At 43.4% G+C, this 23,040-nt stretch overlaps 1 protein-coding gene and 1 non-coding gene across 11 annotated transcripts in view; one reads left to right on the forward strand and one right to left on the reverse strand.

The window, feature by feature from the left end:
* Window positions 1-10,490, forward strand: part of FER (FER tyrosine kinase) — a 305,227-nt gene extending 294,737 nt beyond the window's left edge. For 9 of the 10 annotated variants that reach the window (XM_036309530.1, XM_036309540.1, XM_036309533.1 and 6 more), the window contains 2 exons: window positions 387-509; window positions 1,481-10,490. In XM_036309530.1, the coding sequence (XP_036165423.1) occupies window positions 387-509; window positions 1,481-1,623 (266 nt within the window). In that variant the 3' untranslated portion in view covers window positions 1,624-10,490. The remainder of the gene's footprint in view (window positions 1-386; window positions 510-1,480) is intronic. The other variant, XM_036309539.1, reaches the window with a different exon arrangement.
* An 11,829-nt stretch (window positions 10,491-22,319) lies between these two features.
* LOC118657277 lies at window positions 22,320-22,426 on the reverse strand. Its single transcript, XR_004967972.1, has one exon. It is a non-coding gene; the product is annotated as a U6 spliceosomal RNA (small nuclear RNA).
* Between the last annotated feature and the right edge of the window lie 614 nt (window positions 22,427-23,040).

The raw sequence follows: 23,040 nt of genomic DNA on the forward strand, positions 1-23,040 counted from the left end.
TTATTGCTTTAACTTTGTAATCTTGGTAGAATGAAAATGATGCAGGCAGAAGACAAAATTGCAGAAATCCAACTTACTTAATCTCCTAGGCATTGATGTGTACAAACATATCTTTTTTATATAAACCATCCATCTCAGTTAGGTACCACAGGGAAAGCAAGCTTGCACGCTGGCTGAGTATTTGTTCTTGTGGGGGTGGAGGGGGGGATGTGATTTGGAAGGTGTTCATTTTTGGGAGAGTAAACTCGTGCAGAGAATAGGATCACTGGTTTTAGAGTTCCTTTGGTAAGTTTAAATATATTAATATGTGATGACATAGAAGTGCATCCCCGGAAATGGTCACCTACTCATCCACTCACCTGGCTGTGGTTCTGTGTGCCCTCTAGGGAGGTACAGTTCTGAGAGTGATGTGTGGAGCTTTGGCATCCTCCTCTGGGAGACCTTCAGCTTAGGGGTCTGCCCGTACCCTGGAATGACAAACCAACAAGCACGTGAGCAGGTGGAAAGAGGTGAGCCAAAGGCAGAGGTGTTTGTAAATCTGCTTCTGAACCCCATGGATCGCGTGGCTCTTATACAACAAAAAACCTTTTTAGCTTTGAAAATAGAGAGCTCCAGCTTTTCTCCCACTCCCCCTGCCTGGCCTGACATCTGCAAGGCACACCATTCAGTCTCATCAGGGGAAATCGGAGAGTGTTCCTCAAGCTCCTGTTTTTTTATTCCATGTGAAATAAACACCATTAGTGTCTCTGCAAACGAAAAGTAATTAGACCTCAGGAGGTTTCTGAGAACTTTGTAACGCTTCTGAAGACACCCCATGGTGTTCCCAGATCACGACGGAACAGTAGGTGGTGGTGATGCCAGGCAGTCCATAGCTGTCAACAGAAAGAATGCTACTGACAAGAGCAGCGCCACAGCTGAGAGGGACCTGGTGATAGAACTGGTGCAGGAGGATGGCTTTCTAGCTTCCTTCCCACCTTCTCTGACCTCTCTCACACCTTCCCGAGGCACACGCACAGGCACCCGCCCAGCACACGGCCGGGATGCGCCCGAAGCCTGAATGAAAAATAAGATTCTTCTCGGGCTGTAAAGGACTCTAACTCATGTTCATTTTTATTTCACTTTTGAATTAGTGTTTATCAAATCCCTCTCCTCTCTTCATCTTCAAAAACCTGGGTAGTAGAGATGGGTATTTTTTAAAAAACTCTGCCCACAGCATCTGAAAGCGAATACTTAGAGCAGATGTGCATCTGTCTGTGATGTATCTCATATCAGACTTTGCAACAAACAAAGTGGGCGCTCCGAACTTGAAGGTAATTCTGTGGCTCCGTAATACTGAAATACTTCTTTAAAAAAATCAGTTTGCCTTATAAAGGGTGTTTTGTTTCTGTTACATCTACAACATAAGGTACTAAACTTACAAACTGCACAATGCCCTGCGTGAACATTCATATCTTATCTCCTTCTTCCGTTGGGTCTTTAGGGTACCGGATGTCAGCCCCTCAGTATTGTCCAGAGGAAATCTTTAAAATTATGATGAGGTGTTGGGATTATAAGCCTGAGAACCGCCCCACGTTCAGCGAACTCCAGAAAGAGCTCAGCGTCTTCAAGAAGAAGTTAACATAGTGCCGGGCGGGGCCGGACGCAGCCTTCAGACATCCCGTTCTCTCGTTTGCAATGAGTTTGTACCACGTCACCTGCACCAGTCTGCTAAGGTTATTTTTTTATTAACTGTTTTTTAAAATATGTGCCACTTAAAAAAGAAAAAAAGGGCAAATGCATTTAAGGAACAGACAGTCCTACCAAGGGCTTTATTAGCTCATGATAGCGATCCTGATCCTGCCACTCCAGGCCACTGTCATAGAAAAGCACAGAGCTCACGTGAGGGAGAACAGATGTTTTTCACACCAAGACCGCTGATGCTCCTCAAAGCTTTGCTACTCCAGGCCCTGGTCACGGGCCGCGTCGGTGCCACAGACCTGACTCACTCGGTGCTAGAAGCTGCCCAGGTAACGCCCTGTTTGCAGGACACCTTCCAGCGGAAGCTGGCCCTCTGCTCTGCCAAGGCAAGATTACATTTGTAAACATCGTTTTCTATCAGGAATTATTTGGCCCTCCTGGGTTTGTTTGTGTGTTTGTTTTAATGGCCAGAAATAAGTGCAGTGTAAGAATTGTCACACTCCTGTGTTAGTAGTAAGGTTGTCAGTACCCGCCTCTGTTTGGGCATCAGAAAACCATGCACGGGATGTCCTCAAACAGCACACTCATAGCGTCGAGGCAGCAGCTTTTAAAGGATGCTTTGGAGAGCTGCGACAGCAAGAAGTCAGGACGGGGAGGGTGGTCTGGAGAAAAAGAGCAGCTAGACAGGGGATCAGAGAAGAGATGGAAAACATAAAATGTCTTCCTGTCTAAGCTATGCCTTTACAAACATCAAACACCTTTTATTTTTATGGTCTGAATTCACAAAACAGATTCTAAGAAATGATTTTCAGGAGTTCATAGATAAAGCTTTCTTAATGGCAACAAAAAAATTTTTAGAGAAACTACAAAGCACAAGCCCACAAAACCAACAGCATGCTTTTGGTGAAGTACCTGCACCTCCTCCCAGCATTTAATGCCCTGCACTGGTGCCATTTCCTGAGCTGTCAGAACTTCATGACCCTAGTTCAGAAACACACTCGTGTGCACCTACACACACACTACACGAAGCAAGGCAGGTGTGGATGAAGACAGATGGACACTATTGAGGAAGAAAATCCAGGACAGCCTCCTATCTTCACTTTCCCCCTTTGTGACCCCTCTACTGCTACCTGAAAACCCTTACCTTAGCAGGCAGGTGTGCAAGCACTGTGCTGGAGATGCTTCCTAGGAATACGTAACAGTTACATCTAGGATTCTGTCGAGCTAAACCTTTGCTGCATCCCGGGACCTCACCCCAAGTTCTGTACATAGTCACCGCTCAGGATCGGTGTGGGTGGAGAGATGGTCAGGCTCAGGGGTACATGTGGCTCAGGAGCTGTAATAGTGCTCAGGTGTGTGTCCAGACAAAGCGCACCTCTGTGACTGTTTGGTCCTTGTTTATTGGAAGAGCTTATTTATGGGAAAGAAAATCCCTCCTGTCCTCTTTGGCTGTTTGCTGCCTGTGAATATCACTGCATGGAACTCAAACCCAGCACTCTAAACAGTAGGAAGGATAATACTGAAGAGAAAAATGGCTTGTCTATCATTTCAATCTTCTTGCAAGTTTTGTACACATTTAATGATTACTACATTCAGACTAAAACAAAAGCATAATAAACTTGGCCTCAAAAATATATTGCAATATTCAAGCAATTTTTTAAAAATCAGAACTGTTTTCCCTTCTGTCAGATATTGTAAATAAATGGAACCTTGTTTTGATGGCATACACTGTGATAAATCAGGGCACAGACTTGGGAATTAAGTGCTATGGTCTTCAGGCCCCGGCCAGCCTTCAGTCATTAGAGTAAGGTGGGGACATTTGCACCCTTCACCAGTATTTCTAAGGGAATCTTTCCATAATACTCTTATTTATAGCAACTGGCCTCCCATCACTTAGCAGCTTCACTGCTAAGCTTCAGCAAGGAGAGAGAAGGATGGTTTGGGCTGTAATTTTGTGAACACGACCTGAAGCTTAATCTTTGCATTCTGGTTTGAAGAAGGAATATGGCATTGATATTTCACTCACCCTGGCTGATAGAATTTACAGTTCACATCATAACTCTGTGCTTAAATTAAAACAGCTTTCAAAACACCGTGACATCTGCAGCATTTAAATTCCACTGTATTCTTTGTCCCAGAGCAGGCGGTGGTATAGTTCAGGATTAATAACTCATGGGGAGTCTTTCAGGATCATATCAGTTGTAAAGAATATTAAATTTAATATAGGTACATGCACCAAGAAAAACTTATGCAAGCCATCTTTACTGTTAATTCTCCTGTACTTAAAGCATAATTTATTCATCCCTTCTGTCACTGATAATTATTGGAATTATGTACTCTAGGTAGCTAATCCATAACCAAAATGCACACGTAAGTACTGTTCTGAATTTGCAACTTGATGTAGGAAAAGAAGGCTTCAGAAATGCACAAAATCCCGTGACTTGTAAGAAAACAGTTGTAACCAAAATTGCCACCGGTCTGAATGTAATTAAGCCAGGTTGCAAATCTTTGTGTTGTTAATGGATTTTTCAAGAGGTGCATTTATCACTCCCATACAGTTCCTGTCATAATTTCTTAAATTTATGAATACGAAGGGGGTGGGAGTGTCAGGCAGTCTGAATCTCACCTACATTTTTCTACCTTGAATCACTAAGGAGCCTTTATGAAAAATATTTAGCTAGTTTATCATTTTTCAAGGAAAGAAATCTTTTAATGTCATTAACATTTATTACCAACATGTGAAAACTAAGATTAATTTTGTATTCGAGTAATCAGAGTTTACTTCCAAAAGCCAGGGTATTCCTTCTTTTCCGGGAAAATAATAATAAAAGATTAAGAGGTTTTATTTACACTTTCAAAACTGGAGGCTGTATTTTAGCTGTCCTGCCACTAGGTCCCCAGTAAAAGGCCTCATCTAATCATTTCTCTCTTGTCTCCCAAATATAAGCAATAAAGTTCTTCATTCATAATTCACCATTTTATCACAAATAAGTAGATCAGCACAGACCATGAGCTACTGTTCAGCGTGCATTTCACAATTGTTTTTTCATTTGAGGGTTATTTTAAAAAGAAAAAAAAGAAAAAACGTTTAGTCACCGAAATAGTTTCAGTTTTCTTCAAACCACAATATGGTTTTCTTGTCTATGTTATATTCATGTTTCAGTGTTGCCATATAACTTAATACAAAGTTTGGTTAACACCACTGAAATAACTATGCTTCACAATACTGGTGTGAGATTAAATCAGAAGAAAGTGTTCTAATTATAATAGATGTTACACACTGAGGACCTTCTAGTGGGATAAACATAAAAATTAGAATGCAGCCACAATACATGTCCCACCTTATCCTGCATCCCTGTGAGTCACTAGATATTCTGAGGGTGTCCCGGGAAACCTTGCTTAGTCGATGCTCTTAGTGCACTGTTATGTGGCCTGTGACTGAGAGTAACTGAAAAGAGGTTGTTTGCCTCCGCCCTCTTTATTTTTCCCCACACACTCCCTTGATCACACAGTATTTAAAATGTTTCTTATCAACAAAATTGATTGTCCATGAGCACTGAGTCATGTAGAGACTGGCTTTTGTATTTAGGAGGCCAGAGCTCTCACACAAAACAGAGAATAATGCAAAATAAAAAGAGCAGATAATTGAAAGCCACTTTTCCTTAGGTATTAATATGTTAATTAAATGGAAACAAAGATATTTTTTTTATGAAAATGAATTTATATTACTTTTCCATTATACTATTAAGTTAGCGTGAAAGTTTACCATTAAAATAAAATGTTACCTCTTTTATTACTAACTTTGACTTGCTTATACATGGCAGAATTTTATTAAATATTTTAATTTTATTTATTTTTCTGTTTTGATGAGTTTATATCAAGTGTGAATACTATATTATTTGGGAGCACCTAGAGCTGCATATTCATTTGTGCAAAAGAAAGTAGTCATGTACCAAGATTACCTACTTGAAAGAGATTGGTACAGTCCCATAAAATTCTCCTTTAAAAAATAGTGCCATAATAGCAAAGATGTATAAACTATATGCCTTAGTCATAATTCAATTTAAGGAAATATTTATTACCCCTTGAAAACCATCCTGCTGCCTCATGCTGATTCAAAGATTATATTCTGAACTGTAAGTTTAGACACTAAGACATACTTAACTGCCTAATAAGGACTGAGATTCTTGGGTGGTAGAAAAATCTGCTATTCTGAATTCCTAGTCACTTAAACAGCGGCATGGTAATGAGCACAGGCTTCAGTCCAGGGATCTGAGGCTAGACGTCTGAAGGCAAAGAGGAAAGAACCCGTTATTCCAACACTGGGCAATGCCACCCTATGGAGGGTGTGGAATAATTAAAGTGGAACAAAGACTTGGACGATGTCCCTAGAAAGCCTACGGAAAACAGTGCCACCAAGCCAGATCCTTCCTACAGGAAATTGAAAAGGTTTTGGGGCCAAAAGGAGGAAAGGTGGTCACCTGCCAGCACATGGGCCTTTGCCCGAGTGGACCACACACCTCTTCCCGTGCGTTTGGAGTTTTATGTCCCTGGCTCGGAGATGCTGCTGTGCTGGGCGACATTTGTACTCACTGTCCTGCCCACTAAAGGATTGCGTCAGATGTCTTCAAACCTTTAGAGAGACTACTCAAAGTGTCTTTACGTGTGCATTAGTTATATTTAATATTTCTTAAACCAAGATCACTGATTATTCATACCTTATTGGGAATCTTTGCTTGCAGTGGAGCTTAACCTAGGCTAATCTGAGGAAAGCATGCTCATGCCAGCCCTCGTTCACCTTGTGACTAATGCTAACTAATTGGCTCCTAGAGTTACCCCCACAGGGACCTCACTGTGATGAGCTCTACTCTCAGAAAACATGGAATTAAGCTGGAGGGAGACACCCAGACAGCAGACTAAAGGACATGAAGGGCAGTAACAGTGCCACCCAAAGTGACTCGGAGGCCAACCTCCGACAGGTAAATGCAGCATCAGTAAGGGGAAGCTGATCCTCAGAAGAGGGTTTTGAGGCGCTTCCTGCTGCATGCTTTACGTATTACAAGCCTCTCAAGTCGCTACAACGTTTATTAAAGAGCACTGAATTGGATATTGATTTTCTTTATGATCCCCATAATCTCAGGAGGCGGCCCCTGTGGAATGAGAATTACCCTCGCTCAGTTTTCCTGTAAGGCCTCGGGCAGGACAGTGTTCCGCACACTCCCTGAGCCACGGGACTCCCTGAGCCGCGGGACGCTGAGCAAAGGCACACGCCCGAGGTAGGCAGCAGTGTGGGAAATTTGCTGTGAAAGCTGCTACTTTTTATTTTGTTAAAGAAAAAATATCTTGCAGTGTCTATGCCTGCAGCATGAAGACAGACTTAGCTTTTCTCCATGCCCGCAAACTAGCAAGAGCCCCAGAACAAGAATATTTAGGATTCACTCTGAAGATCCGAATCCTGACTTTCTAAACTATCTCCCCAAACATTACCATGGAGGCCAGCAGGTGTGAGTGTTCTCCAAAGTGAGGAGGTGCCCTACGTGACAGTCAGGACCTGGAGCAGAGGGTTGTAATGTTTTCCCTCAGCTTCATCCATTCACAAGCTCTTCTTAAACATCTGCCATGTCAGGGGCAAGGAGCCTTGCTAGGTGTTCGTTTTTCTGCTTGTTTTTGTTTTGTAGTTTTTTTGGTTTTGGTTTTTTACTTCTGGTTAGTATTTCCTTTTCTCATATTCAGTTTTTGAATCCTTACTTTACCCAAACAGAAAAGCCTTTTATGGTGGGCTTTTATCAGATGGTCTCATAATTGGCTTAGACCAAAGAGCTTCTCCTCAGGTGCTCAGGAGGCCCCTGCCTTCAGAGGAACTCCCAGGCATCCATTGCTAGGCCAACTGCACACCCACACCCACTATGCGAGAGCCCAGGGCAGAAGCAGCGTAGAACACAAAGCCTTGCTGTGGTTTCTGGAGACAGAGGATTAGGTGGCAGATGTGCGTGATGACTGACACTGTCCATAGAGGAGGGAGATTTTCCCAGGCAGAACGGTCGCGGTGAGCTGATGCAGCCTGGGCAGCAGCCTGTTGGCTTGACTGAGTAAGCTCATTGGGTGACCTACCTCCCAAGAAATGTTAAAACACTAACAGTGATTACTGCACCTTATACCCCTGGACATATTCAATGTTTCCATTCCACCCTTTACCATTTTTATTTTTTTCACACCCCTCTTGTCAGAAAATATCTGAAATTGGTATTTCAGTTATGCCACGGTAATGAGTTTTCCCATAGCTTCAGAAAAAATGGGTAGCAAATATGAAGGCCTGAGTTCAAAATAAGCCAGTCAACCTAGATACAAGACTCCAAAGCACCGCTGGGTTAAAACATCAGCTCTTCTCTGCAAGTTCCCCAAAGCAGTGCCCTCCCAAGAAAGCCACCTGCTCCTATTTGTCAAGAACATCTTGACTCTCAGAACCAGCACATTCTAGGCCCCATCCACAGCAGATTCTAAAATGACAGCCTAAGAAGCCAGAGTTCGATCCCTGAAACAGAAACATACCTTACTCCAGTGCGCCCGGGAAGCATCAGTGCAAACGCTCTAACTGGCAGTCCATCTGCTCACAGAAGATGACACCTTATTTGAAAGCTAGGAAAGCTGTCAGTAAGAAATATCAACGTCTGAGCAACACAGGGTAAGTGTAAGATGGCCTGAAAAATAATCCCGGTTCCCGCACTGGAGCAGCAAAACCCTGAGAATGAAAAGTGAGGAAGTGTATGACTCCCAACACCTCATGATTAATTTTTTTTTCATGTAGATCTTGTCAGATAGTACAACCTTGGGGTCTTCTTTTGAGTTGCATGAACAATCTTTATGAAACAAACAAAGCAGAATTCCTCCCAAAGGGGCTTAAATTTCTAAATGCCCTGCATTCAGACCCTTGGGGGTTGAGAGGGAATCTAAATCATTCCTGAGATCCCAGGCGTTCTGGTAGTCTTCGCTAGCTCACTAATCCAATGCTTTTGTTAGTTTGAAACACAGAAGGGAGGAAGAAAAATGCCATATTATGTAGAAATTTTCTTTTCTACTTGGTAGAAATAGACTTGCCTGCCTGCTCTTAAGGAATGCCAGACTGTGGTAAGCAAATGCAGAGGGCCTGGTGCCCAGAGCCGTGCATGCTTCATAGGACTGTAATGTCTTCCCCTCACCCACGTACAGCAGTTCCTACCTATAGACCGTGGGATGGCATAGAGGCCTCTCCCCTGCCCGTCTGATCTGCTTCGCTTCAGCTACAAGCAGAAGTCCAATTCCAACAGCAGTGAACCAATTTGCCCTAATTCCTCCTCGGATGCTAGGCCTTTCACACTGGCCATGTACAGAAAATATACATGCTTTAGTGGAGTTCACTATTTTTGGCTTTAGTGTCAAAGAGATTGATAGGATTCCCCCGATTGCCCATAACAAGTATATCTTATAATCTTAGGATCCTAAATCCAATCCTAGGCTTAGTTTCTGTGCATCAAATCAAAATCAGAGATAAGGATGAACTGGTAGGGAGGGGTCTTGGTTATTTCAAATTCATGACCAAAGTAGCCAAAGACACGAAACCGCCTTTCACGTGATGAGCATCTCACACTTTGTGCACTCAGATACCCACTACCATCCAGTGACATAATCGGACCCTCGCCATGCACCAACGCCTGAACTTTACATGGGCCATTGCTTCATAAAACATTGAGCTTTTTCACTGAATCAACTTCATAAGTCAGACATCTAGAAAGCTTATGTGTAATTTATATTTAAAGGCATTGCATTGGATGGCCTAATTAAGCAACATGAGTGTAGTGGGGGTTGGTGGTGGTGTGGTTCCTGCTAACTTTAACTTCTGGTTTTCTTTGTATTTTTCTTGGTTTGGTCTGATAAGTACCCTAAGACTGGAATTCTCCAAGGCATCCAAACCATACAGCCACATAGGGTTAGAAAAAGCCAGGTAAATACAGGAGAATAAAATAAAGTTGTCCAAGTCCGAAGAACAACACTGACTTCAGGAACCTAAGCAAACTGAAAGCAAGACCCAGTGTACACATGATGCCCAGGCCATTTCCTGGGCAGCCCTGGCCTGAGGCCCTGCTACCTTCCTGGCACAGGCCCACGCAAGTGGCTGCGGGAATGTCATGTTCTGGTTGCTTCCTCTCCTCTTGTTAGAAGATGAGTTTGGGGTGATGGGTGGGCGTGGAGCCTGCCCCGCCTCCCCCCACCCCCACCCCCCCAGGTACAAATGTTCTGTCTATAAGCAACATTTTAAGAAAGCACTCCTGTGGTCTACACAGATTCCTTTTAGCACCAATGTTGTCAGGTTAAAGCACCTTTAGTCTTTTTTGTGATTGCTTTAAAATAATATATTTTGTGAAGGGGATAAAAGAAACACTGGAAATAGGGTGCTTCTTATAAAAAGTCCAAGTGTAAAACATACAAGCAGGGCCTGTGGTGAGTTTCTCTGGCTTGTAAGCAAGTCTGAAAATGAATGGGGCTAAGTAGATAAAGCAGCCCGTTGTCTTTTACCATTTTTAACTCAGATCTGTATTTAACACTTATTTATTTGTTAGTTTTTTTTACATTCAGAAAAAATACACTTTGAACTTTGACTAACATTGTAGAATGTTTTTAAATTGTCTTCTACTTTTTTAAAAGGTGATTTCATCATTTTTGTAAACATTGATCATTTTTGAATAGTTTTCTTTTCCAATGGACCAATTACCACTTACAGTTCTGCGGAAACTTTTTTTACTGTATTCTTATAATAAATGTAAAATATTTGTAGCAAACTGTGCCATGTCTTGGTTAATCTTTGTATCATGTTTATATTTCTCTCCCTTTTCCATGTAAATATACTCTAAGTGGAAGGAATGGAAGAAGAGATTTCCATGGTAACTGGCCTCCTAGGGACGTAATGGTGCATAAAAAATTATTAGCTTTCAGTGTCTCTGTAATTAAGCTTATGAGTTCTGATGATAATGGGTGTGTGTTGCATACAATCACTGCTTCCTCCTTAGAAATCAAAACTGAAATGTTGTTCAAATCTCATTTCTCTGAGTGGATTGGCTGCTTGCCAGGGTCTTTTTTGTTTTGTTTCATAACAGGATTTGTTTCGCTATAACAGAGGGATGTGGGAGAGAAAGGTGGCTGCGAGGGGTGCCTGGAGAGAAGCTGAGAGCTGCTCCCATGCTGCAGTCCTGGGCTGTAGACGGGCCTGACTCTCATACAGGGCTGAGCTGGTCACAGAGCCACACCGGGACTTCTCTTTACCCTTCAGCCAGCAAATCAATAACCTCTCTGAAGCAGCGTGCTGCTATTTACACATGTTTCCATGCATTAAGCCAAGCGCTCTTCTCATCCCTGGTCTTGGATTAGGGGAGTCACCACCCGCCCCCCCCCCCCACCGCCCCTCAAAAACAACGTGCTTACTGTTTGTGGGCCACCCACCAGCTTCTTAGAACAGGCAAAGGAACCCACATGACCCCTGACCTCCCGACTGCAGCACTGACTGGCGCTGCTCCCTGGGCCCTTGGTGAATGCCTTTTCTCGGCAGCTTTGTGGTCTGCCAGGTGGCACCCTCATCTCCAGCAGGTTTGATACCTGACAGTGTCCCAGACTACCGTGTTCTTCCTGACTTCAGTCCATTAGGGCCAGTGCACCCACCAAGACAGCGTGGCTGTTTAAACTGAAACCTGTGCCCCAGGGGTGATGGGCAGGATCTCGGAAAGGGATCTGAAGCCCCATATCTCACGGTCCACCCGCTCCAGCGAGTGCTTTCTTGGGCAGCGTGCTAATGCATGTTGCCTGCAGAAAACATGGATGTAAAACGAGTTTCTATTAAAAGCATCAATGGTCGCTCCTTCCATTAAAAGCTGAGTGAATGAAGTGCTTTTCAAACTCCTTAGACCTGAAAAAACTGGACAGTCCAACACACTTGGGCCAAACTTGTGATGACAGTTGAGCAAGGCAGGCAGTGCTGCTTCCAGAGGCATCGGCCGATGGAACACCTGCCGCTGGGAGCCCAGGCCCTACCCCTGCAGGACTCTCCCTCGTTGGTCAACTGGAACAAACCAGATCCTGTCTAGCTAGAATGGTTGCACCGGCAAAATGAGGTCTGACTAAATAATGACCTCATATTAACCCTTTTCTTTCTTTCTCTTACTCCCACTTAACCCCTCTCCCCCTTTTTCTTTTCAGTGGTCACTTCCCCTTCCTAAAAGCATCTTAATTTCCTCCAGGGAAATGTCCTTGTTTTTATTTAGAGTGGCCCTGGTGGAAAGGTAATTCCAAGTGCCTCCCACTACAGAACCCAAAGAACCCGCATCCTTCTTTCTTGACTGAATGGAATCCTTCTGCTGAGACTGATCTTCAAGGACAGAAGGACCAGCCAGAGGGCATTCCTCTAACAGTGGTCGGCAAATTGTGGCTCTCAAGCCACATGCAGCTCTTTGGCCCCTTGAGTGTGGCTCTTCCTAAGCCTTAGGAGTACCCTACTTAAGTTAATAACAATGTACCTACCTATATAGTTTAAGTTTAAAAAAATTTGGCTCTCAAAAGAAATTTCAATCGTTGTACTGTTGATATTTGGCTCTGTTGACTAATGAGTTTGCCGACCACTGGGCTAGAAGGTTGGAGTAACGCCTGCTTCCTGGCCCTCCAGAGCACCCTTGCTTTCTTTCCATCCCTAAACCCCATTCACTGTCCTCCCATTGCTCTCCAAGTCCCCGCCAGCCTGCCAGCTAATTCCCTCCTCCCTGACGATCCACCGTCCATCTCTGCTGCCCGCAGCCAAAGCCCTGACTGACACACAGGTCTCCCCGGGGAGGCCTCCTCCAGCGTTGAGAGTCTGTGATCAGTGTTCTCGGGGTCATTTTGGAACCCCTGAATGGCAGCACTGTTCAGGATGAGTTCTATTTCTTTGCTTTTTACAGTGTTGCTGTCAGAATTCAGCAAAAAGGAAAACTCCCTCCAGGTTCAATCATCTAATGGGCTGCTGATCATCTAAACTAAGCCTTTTAATATCTCCCAGCTCTGGCCTAGGTAGTTCAGAATTATAAATGTTTCTTTTGCTGTCTCCCTGTGGTAGCAATGGCACCGTAGGATAGTTAAATGATAAGGTCAATGGACTAGAACATTGCGAGAGCTAATTGATCTATCACTGCAATATAAATGCCAGGAATTAATAGAAAAGTAAATGTCACAGAAAGCTGGGGTACTGATCTCAGAAGCTGTTCTCCTTTGGCTCCCCTCTCCCACCTTTCAGGAGGGCTTGATCTTATTCCATATTAACGAGTCTCCCTTTTCTGAAACACACACACACACACACACATTTCCTTTCACGTCTAGGTAAAAGACAATAATTTAAGCTTGTTGGGTTTTCATCCCAAGCTAATTTTCAAGCAGCTCCTGGAAGCCTTCCCTGTGCTTGCAATCCACCCTTGTCCCCCTGCCAAATGCCACGGCCTAATTAGGATGTGGTGAAGCAGAGGGGGCTCTACGGAACACACTTATGATGCGTGTGCCTTATGGAACGGCGTGAGTGGGGGAATGGCAGGATTGGATCACTGGCGTCCCATCAGGCCCACAGTCTTGAGGTTTCTGTCAAAGCCAGTCAAAAACCCAGAAACTGGGGCTTTCCTCTTTCAGAAGTGCACCGGGGAATACCAGTCAGAGATGGAAACATGTTACGGTTGAACCATTACTTTGAATCTCAATCAAATAAGAAGACAGGCAGCCATCTGCCCCAGCAAAATTAACTCCTAAATATCTGTTCACATCAAACTAAATCCAGCCTCTCCTCATGTAGCTCTGATGAATATAGAAGCTCAGAGGAACCAGCAGATTTACAACACCATCCTCCCTTCTTCCCTCATGCTTCTCTCCCATCCTTCCTTCCCTTCTCTCTCACATACACCCTTTCTTGTGGTTTGAAATAAGTCCTATAGTTTCTTTTTTCACCCCAAAGCAGATGTTCCATGAATATAATTATTGATGTATTTTAAATGTATATTCATCAGATGTTATTTTGGGAAGACCAGAAGTCATCCACAAGATTAAACGTAAGGTAAAAGAGGAAAATTATAAATAAAATAAAACCCAATTGTAAAGAACAGAGAAAGAAAACCAAATAGCTGAAATTTGTTAATTATAGCAATTAAGAAATAAATTTCATGGAATTTCCTGACAACGAAAACAAAACAAACAAAAGGAGGAGGAGGAGGAGGAGGAGGAGGAGGAGGAGGAGGAGGAGGAGGAGGAGGAGGAGGAGGAGGAGAAAGTACTTATAAAATAAAAAAAGGTTGAAAATTCATGAGCTAGGCAATCAATTTAAAAGGTTAGGGGGATAAAGGGATTCTAGAACTTTTTCTAAGATGAAACATGAAAGTCGTGGCCGTGGCTCTCAACTGGATGGAATTTTGTCCCCAGTGGACACGCAACAATGTTTGCAGACATTTTTGATTGTCACACTGACATCTAGTAGTAGAGGCCTGGGTGCTGCTAAATAAACATCCTGCAATGCACAGGACAGAATAATCTGGCCCAAAATATCAATGATGCCATGGCTGAGAAACCCTGAGTTATGGGCCTGTCTGAATTTCCTTCCAAGAAAAGGGGACGATTTTCTTTAACTAGATAAATTTTAAAGGGACAATGAAAGACCAAAAAATAAAAATGCTTTTTAATTACTTCCCTAGGTTAACATCTTTGACCTACTGCTTACATAGAAAAACAATATAGAGCAGGGGTCCTCAAACTACGGCCCGCGGGCCACATGCAAATACAAATATTGTATTTGTTCCCGTTTTGTTTTTTTACTTCAAAATAAGATATGTGCAGTGTGCATAGGAATTTGTTCATAGTTTTTTTTAAAACTATAGTCCGGCCCTCCAACGGTCTGAGGGACAGTGAACTGGCCACCTGTTTAAAAAGTTTTAGGACCCCTGATATAGAGGATCAGCAAACCAAGAGTTGGGTTTTTAAAACTATCCTCTGATGAGATTTACCAAGAAAACAAAATAAACCATTTTAGGAATACAAAAGTAGATATCAATAACTAAAAAAAAAAATGGCAGGGACCGGGAAAGTAATAACTAAACACTATGAATTTTATGGTAATACTTTGAAAACAAATAGAATTAAAACAAACAAAATTGACAAATTCCTAGAGAAAATATAACTTGCTAAAGCTGAGAAAATACAGATGACTAATATCAGAAATGAAAGAGAGACAACCCACTGACTCTCTATACATTAAAAGGAAAACAAGGAAAAATAATAGTAACTTTATACCAATAAATTTCCCAACTTAATAAAATCAACAAATTTGTTTAGAGACAAACTACAAATGTTCAGTTAAGAAGAAATAGATAAGCTGAATAGGAATACATTTATTAAATAAAGTGAACCTGCAGTTAGAAAACTTCTCACAAAGAAAACTACAGGCCCAGATGGCTTCACTGATGAATTCTACCTAACATTGTGGGACAAAATAGCAATGGTATTTCATATTTTTCTAGAACATGGGAAGTAGGAAATGCTTCTCAAGACATTTTATGAGACCAGCATTGTGGGGCGCGGCTACAGTGTTTTGGCCAGGCTCAAGCCTCGGACTGATGAAAGGACAGGGTCCTCTCACTGCCGCATGCAAGTCCCAGCTGGACGGGCAGGGCCCTCCCAGCACAATCATAGCCAACGGCTGTGGTTCTAAGCTTGAACCTATGGTCCAAACACATGGCCCCACGTGCCTTGTGATAAAGTTTGGGTGCATGTAGTTAAGTGAGGTTGAAACTCACCAGAATGCTGTAAACAACGTGATCAAGCCCCTACTTTGCCTTGTGGCATCTGCTATAAAATAAAAACACAGCTTGTGGGCGCTGGCGCTGTCTCCTCATCAGGGAGCAGCGTCCCACCAAGACCCAGCTTTCATTCTCTTGTCTTTCTTAATCCTTTCACCCCCGCCACTCAGGGTCACTGAACCAGGCTGAGCTGGCATGGCACATAAGGCGCCCTGGGGCTGAGTATGCCATGGCCGTGCTGGCTCCCCACACTCAGCATTACACTAACCCCAAAACCACATGAGAATATTTTAAGAAAACGACGAATCAATATTACTCAAGAATATAAATACAAAAACTCTTGCCATAATATTAGCAAATTGAATTCACCAATATGTAAAAAAGAAAATAAATCATGAACAAATGGGTTTTATCCAAGGACAGCAAAGTTGGTTGGTTCAACAATAAAATTTTTAAAAAGTAATGAACTGTTATCAACTGACTGAAAAATAAATCCATATCATCTCCCCATTGAATGCAGAAACATATTTCACAAAATTCAGTATCTCCTGATGATAAAAACTCAACACATTGGAAAAGAAGGGAATCTTCTCAACTGATAAAGGCCATTTATGAAAAATCTATAGCTAACACATTCAATGATTAAAAAATAAATATTTTGCTCCTAAAATTGGCAACGAGGCAAGAATATCTACTCTCACCATTTTTATTCATCATTGCACTGGAGGTCATAGCTAGAAAATATTGTAAGAAAAAGAAATGAAAGTAATAAAATCTAAGAAGAACAAAGTAAAAACATTTTTTATTTGCGGCAACATAACCTTCCATGTAAAATACTAGTACAATAAAGAATTACAAAAAAGCTATGAGAGCTCAATAACTGATCTTAGCAAGGTCACCAGATAAAAGGTCAACATACAAAATCAATCTGATTCTACCAGTATATACTAGCAACAAACAATTGAGAGCTGAAATTCCTCAAATCCACTTAAAATGGTATGAAAAACTTAGGGATATTAGGGATAAATTTATCAAAAGGTATGAAAGACCTTTACACTAAAAAACAAGTTATCATTGACAGAGATTAATGGAAAGAGACACCATACTCATGGATTGAAAGATTCAAGATTAAGATTTTAATTCCCCTCAGATGACCTATAGATTTGATATAATGCCAATCAAAATCCCAGCAGGCCACTTTTAGTATTGCTTCCTTGATTCTATAATTTATGTGTAAAGGCAATGACCCAGAATAGCCAAAATCTTGAAAATGAAAAAGAAAAAAGAATTACATTACCTAATTTAATAAAAAGGTGCAATAATCAAAACAGCATGGCATTTGCATAAACATTGAAATATAGATTAATAAAAACAAATTGTGATTCCAAGACAGATCCACATATAGCATATATGATCAATTGATTCTTGACCGAGTGCCAGAATATTAAATATCTCCATGCAAAATATGAGTCTTTGCTATAGCCTCTCACCATAAAAAATTAACTCCCATTGGGAGTTAATAATGGGCCTAAATATAAAAAGTGAAATTATAAAACTTCCAAAAGAAAACACAGGAGAAAAATCTTTTTGACCTTAGGCAAATAATTTTTAGAGTACAAAAAACACAAACCATTAAAAAATGATAAATTGGACTTTCTCAAAATTAAAAAATATACATATTCTTTGAAAGACAAGTGGTAAATTGGGTAAAAATAAAAAAAATTGAACCAACATTTTACAAAAGAAAAATTATAAATAGCCAATAAGCACATAAAAAAGATGCTCAGTGTTATCATCAAGTAAATAAAAATTAAAACCTCACAGTGGATACCACTGCACAGCCAACAGAATGTCTAAACTTATAAAGTTTGACATTGCCACCACCTGTCAGGATGTTGAACAATTGGAAGACATATTGTTGGCAGGAATGCAAAATGGCATAGAAAACATTTTGGTCTTTTAAATTTAAACATATACCTAGCATGTGTCCCAGAAAATGCACTTCTAGATATTTATCCCATAGAAATGAAAGCAAAAGACCACACAAAACCCTGTTTGCAAAAGCCTCATGCTAAGTGAAAAAGGCCAAATACAAAAAGACTTTGTATTAAAGGAGTGATGTCACCAAGATGGTGACATAGGCCATTCGTGACTTTGCTCCCCCTCGCGAGAACAAGTCACAACTCTTCATGGACAAGACACCACTGAGAGAACCCTAAAACACGGGGGGGGGGGAGGCTGAGGCACCCCCCTGCACCACAGAGACCAGACAGACCGTGTTAGAGACGGGTAAGAAGAGCAGCTACACACTAACTGCCCTGTCCCCCCCGCAGGCCAGTGCAGCACCACGCTAAGAGGTCTCCCTTGAGCATATGATTCCTCCAGTGGAGAAAGAGAGTCTAGGTGGACATTTAGCTCCCCCAGCATTGTAGGTTGCATGTTAGGAGCCCCCACTCCGGTGTTGACCCATGGGGATTGCAGGGGAATCTGCAGGGGTTGGTCACTGGGAAAATGTGAAACACAAGGGGTAGGAGCTTGCAAAAACCAGCACTAATCTTGGCAGACCAGGATCCTATCTGCAGCATCCAAACAGTAGTCCCAACCAGCAGCTTTGCTCATCTGTGGAGCCAAGACAGTGATGCGGTGTGACCAGGGAACTCAGTGGGGTGCAGGTCTGCCTGGTCTGCTCCGGCCATGGTAGGAGCTTATCGCTGAATATAGCTCCCAGCCCCTCTGTACCAGTGAGCCTGGCCAGAACACCTGAAGCTGCATAGCCTGGCAACACTCACACAGACAGTACCGCCAGCAGAGCTGACCATCCCCAGAGCAAAACAGCAGTACCATTTAGGCAGGGAACTTGGGGAGGGGATCAGCTTGAGTCAAGACCACAAAGAGCCTTACCAGACTTGGAGGGTTCCCTTGCATCACACAGTCAGGGGAGCTCATTTATAGCCCGGCCCACTGCTGAGTGGAATTCTAGGCCTCTCCCCACCACAAAGCCTGATCGGCCACACCTGGAAAACCCCTTGGGGCTGGACCTTCTGACCTTCACAGGCAGGAGACCTAAATCATAGCCCCACCCACTGCTGGGGGTAGCTCCTGGCCCCTCTAGACAAGAAGGCCTGGCCAGAGCACCTGGAAGCTGCATAGCCCTGCAGCACTCAGGCAGAGAGCACAGCCGGCAGAGCTGACCACGCCCCCACAACACCAGTGGCCCCATTGGGCCAGGGAACTTGGGGGAGGGGTTGGCCTGAGTCAAGACCACAAGCAGCCTTACCAGACTTGGAGGGCTCCCTTGCTTCAGGCAGACAGGGGGGATAACGTGGGGCGCGGCTACAGTGTTTTGGACAGGTTCAAGCCTTGGACCGATGAGAGGGCACAGTCCCAGCTTGCAGGGCAGAGCCCTCCCAGCACCATTATAGCCAACAGCTATAGCTGTGAGCTTTGAACCTATGGTCTGAACACACGTGCCTGAGTGATGTAGGCTTGATAGAGTTCAGGTGCATATAGTTGAGTATGCTTGAAACCCAAGAGAGCTGTAAACATCTTGGTCACGCCCTTACTTTGCCTCGTGGCTTCTGCTATAAAATAAAGACACGGCTTGTGGGCATGGTCACTGTCTCTCCATCGGAGAAGCAGCGTCCAACCGAGACCCGCCTTTCATTCTCTTGTCTGTCTTTTCTAAGCCTTTCAGTCGCCCCACTCAGGTTCACCCTTGGCTGAGCCGGAGAGGCACAGGAAAATTGATAGCCTGGCTCACTGCTGAGTGTAGCTCCTGGTCCCTCCTGACCAGAGAGCTGGCTAGAACGCCTGGAAGCTGCACAGCTCAGCAGCACTTGAGCAGAGAGTACAGTAGGTAGAGCTGACCATCCACAGAGCAAAACAAAGGCACTGTTGACCCAGGGAACTTGGGGCACTGGTTAGCTTGAGCTTTACCAGCCTTTTAGCTGGTCCGCCCACTCTGTCCTGGCAGGGAAACTAATTCATAGTCCTGTCCATTGCTGGTGAATTCTATCGAAGAATTTAATGTCAATTCTTCTCAAACACTTCCAAAAAGTTGAAGAAAACATTCCCAACTTATTTCATGAGGCAAGCATTACCCTGATATCAAAGCCAAAAAAGACACCACCAGAAAGGAGAACTATGGGCCAAAATCCCTCCTGAATATAGATGTTAAAATTCTCAAATACCAGCAAACTAAATTTAGCAGCCAATTAAAAGAATCATTCACCATTATTATATGGGATTTATTCCTGTAATGCAAAGGTGGCTCAACATATGTAAACAATGTAATACAACACATTAATAGAAGAAAAAATCATAATTATCTCAATTGATTTTTTAAAGAGCACTTGACCAAATTCAGCATATATAATAATTAAAAAGTCAGCTAATAGACATAAAAAAATGCTCAATGTCACTAATCATCAGAGAAATGCAAATTAAATCCACAATAAGATATCCCCTCACCCTTTCAGAATGGCTGTCATCAATAATAAGCAAGTTATTTTGAAATACATTAAAAAATAGATAAACTGATGGAAGGGTAGAAGGATGGGAAAATACAGTCATGTAATAAAACAAGTATAGAAGAGCATTAATTGTAAAATAGAGGTGATGAGCATATGGTTGATCCTCCAACTGTTAAAAATCTTCCAACTTTGCTGTTTGTTTGAAATTGGTCATAATAAATGCCTTTTAAAAAGCAAGATACAGAATTGTGTATATAGCACGCTGTCTTTTATTTAAGAAATAAAATGAAAATATATACTTATCATTTGCTATTTTTGTCTAGAAAAAACACAGGAAAGATAAATGGGGATAGATGGGACATGTCATGTATACTTTTAAATGCTGTTTTGCTCTTTGAATCATGTGAATATAGAACCTATTCAAAACAATTTAAAATTTTAAAAAACAGTTTGCCCTTGGAAGGAATCCAGGCTGAGGGGACCTAGGGACCAGCTCTTCATTTCTCCTGTCCTCTCACGTTTGAAATCCTTTCATTCCAAGATCGTTGGGAGAAAAGAGAAAAGGCAGATGGTTGAGCTTCTTGGAGGTTTGCCTTGAAGCTACGAAATAGTGAGATTTCTGTCTTAGCCACACCTTTATCCTCCCTCACACTCAGTCCCATATACCAGAACACACACTAGCCCACACTCACTTTCACAATAATCCCAAGGAAGCATCTTGAGTGTCCCTGTGGCCTCCTTCCCCTCCACACACACCCCAGTTCCTCTCCCCCTCTGGCTTCCTCTCCTTAGAGCAAGACAGCAATGGTGGAGAACATGTGTCTTCAAGAAACGCCCCCCCCCAAAAAAAAAACCCACCTCGTTCAGATTTTCAGGCAAGAATCCTCCCTGAGAGGTGCTGCTGTGAAATGTTTTGCTCAGAAAGGTGGCTGAGATGAAGTGATAACGTGAGTCTGGGGCAGGGGGATCACCTGCTTGTACCAGAGGTTTCCTAAGACTCAGCAATGGAAGGTTCACACTTTCCCACCCCCTCAAAGCCATGGTCGAGTCCAGCAGCTAAGCCCCAAAATGCCAGAGACAACTGAACACCCGGAGGACACTGAACTCAAGGACAGTCACCTTCTATGCAGGTGGCTTCCTCGCAGTGCCCTGTGGTCTACCAGACGCCTGTGGCAAATCAGTACACCAGAGGGGTAAGAAATTCACAAGATGGTAAAATATTTGGAGAGCTGAGAAAGAAGGTATTTTTCCCAGGGAGATGGAGTGCTTGGGAAGACTGATTACGCTGGGGAAAGGCCGGGGAAGGACGAAGACATCGGCCCGTAGCTAAAAATTAGCACCATGAACAGCAGCCAAGAAAACCCAACTGATTATGCGGCCTCTAAAGGAGAAGCATCAAAGGAGAGATTAAATTTGAGCTGCGAATTTTAAATCACGGATGGGCTGTCTGTCTTTATCAGCTCACATCACTAATGAAATCTGAACCTCCTGGAAAGCGGGGAGGGGAATACAGAAATAGAAGGATGTTAGGAGAAGGCTGGGTTGCGAAACGAGTGTCCAGGGAGAGGGGAGGTGTTGAGTTAATCAGGTGGGCCTGGCAGGGACGTTCTGCTTCCCCTCCCAGGAGAGGAGCCTCAGCTCTGGGAGAGCCAGAGCCCCTGCGGGGCCCATCTGGGGGAGAGAAATCACTGGAAGGAAGAAAGGGGAGTAAGGAATGAAAACCAAAATAACGGGGGCTGCTCTGGAGATCATTTTGCACACATCACCCGGTGGCCTCGGGTGAGTGGGACAAGCTCGCTGCAGTGCCCAGACTGCACTCAGGGAGGGGCAGGCACACTCTGCAGGCCCGGGTTTGGGTCCTCTCTGGCTGTCAGGCCCGGGATTGCCTGTAGAGGGCGCGCCACCCTGCCCTATATGGGGCTGGGAAGGCGCTGGCTCTCAAGAAAGCACTGCCCAGGCTCAGGGACTTCCTGTCCTCCCCACGTTGGGGAGCAAGGAGTTCTCATCTGCACCAGAAGCCGCATCTATTCCTGCCTCTGCCAGTGAAGACACTGCTTAGTGAGGCTCAGCAGCCTCATAGCCCCAGGGAGTGGTTATGTGCCCACTTTCTGGGCTTGAGCACAGCCATAGGCTGCCCTTAGAGATGCAACAGGGACGTCTCCTGGTGGAACCAGAAAATAAACCAAAGGAATGGAAGAGTCTGGAAGAGCCCTACCAGCCTTGCTCTACCGAGCCTCCTTTCTACCTCCCACGCTGGCCAGCTCTGGGCAAAATTGTTTGGGGGTGTGGGTTGGGGGAGTGCTCAGCAGCCTTTCACTCTCTCTCTCTCTCTCTCTCTCTCTCTCTCTTTTTTAATATGGAACGCTTCACGAATTTGCGTGTCATCCTTGCGCAGGGGCCATGCTAATCTTCTCTGTATCGTTCCAATTTTAGTATATGTGCTGCCGAAGCGAGCACCTTTCACTCTCTTAAACCCTCCCCCTGAGCTCTAGAAGCCTGTCGCTCAGATTCTTGCTCCATCTTGGCAGTGTATTCCATTAGGGGCAGTTCTGCTCCCAATTATTTTCACCTCAGCATAAATGATTTCAGGTAGAACTACATAAGCGTCAGCATCAAAGTCATCTAAGTTCAAGTCCTGATTGCGCCGCACACCATGAAGCACTGAGAAAATGACGGTCTCTGTGAGCCTTGGGTCCTCCATCTGCCAAATAAAGACAGTAATACCCCCGGTTGATGTGCACTTAAATCAGGAGCGATGTCTGTAAAGGTGCCTAACGCAGCAGGAAGTGAAGTGCTTTTCCTCCATAAATGTTCCGGTTCCTGGTCCTCCACTTTCTCCTGAGATCTCAGCTTCAAAATGCATGTAAATATAATAGTGATTTTCAAACAAAATCCACAGTTGCATTGTATTTCAATTAGATTTTTAATGTTTTGAGTTTGAATGAGTTTAGGTAGGCTCTATCCTCTCTGAGTCTCCAGCACTCATTTTAGTAAGCTCCTTTACCTGACTAACCTGAGGGCACCTCTCATTTCCTCATCTCAGATCATGGTCTATGACCACTTCAGCTTGG

Source organism: Myotis myotis, unplaced genomic scaffold, assembly GCF_014108235.1.
Source record: "Myotis myotis isolate mMyoMyo1 unplaced genomic scaffold, mMyoMyo1.p scaffold_m19_p_5, whole genome shotgun sequence".
NCBI lineage: Eukaryota > Metazoa > Chordata > Mammalia > Chiroptera > Vespertilionidae > Myotis > Myotis myotis.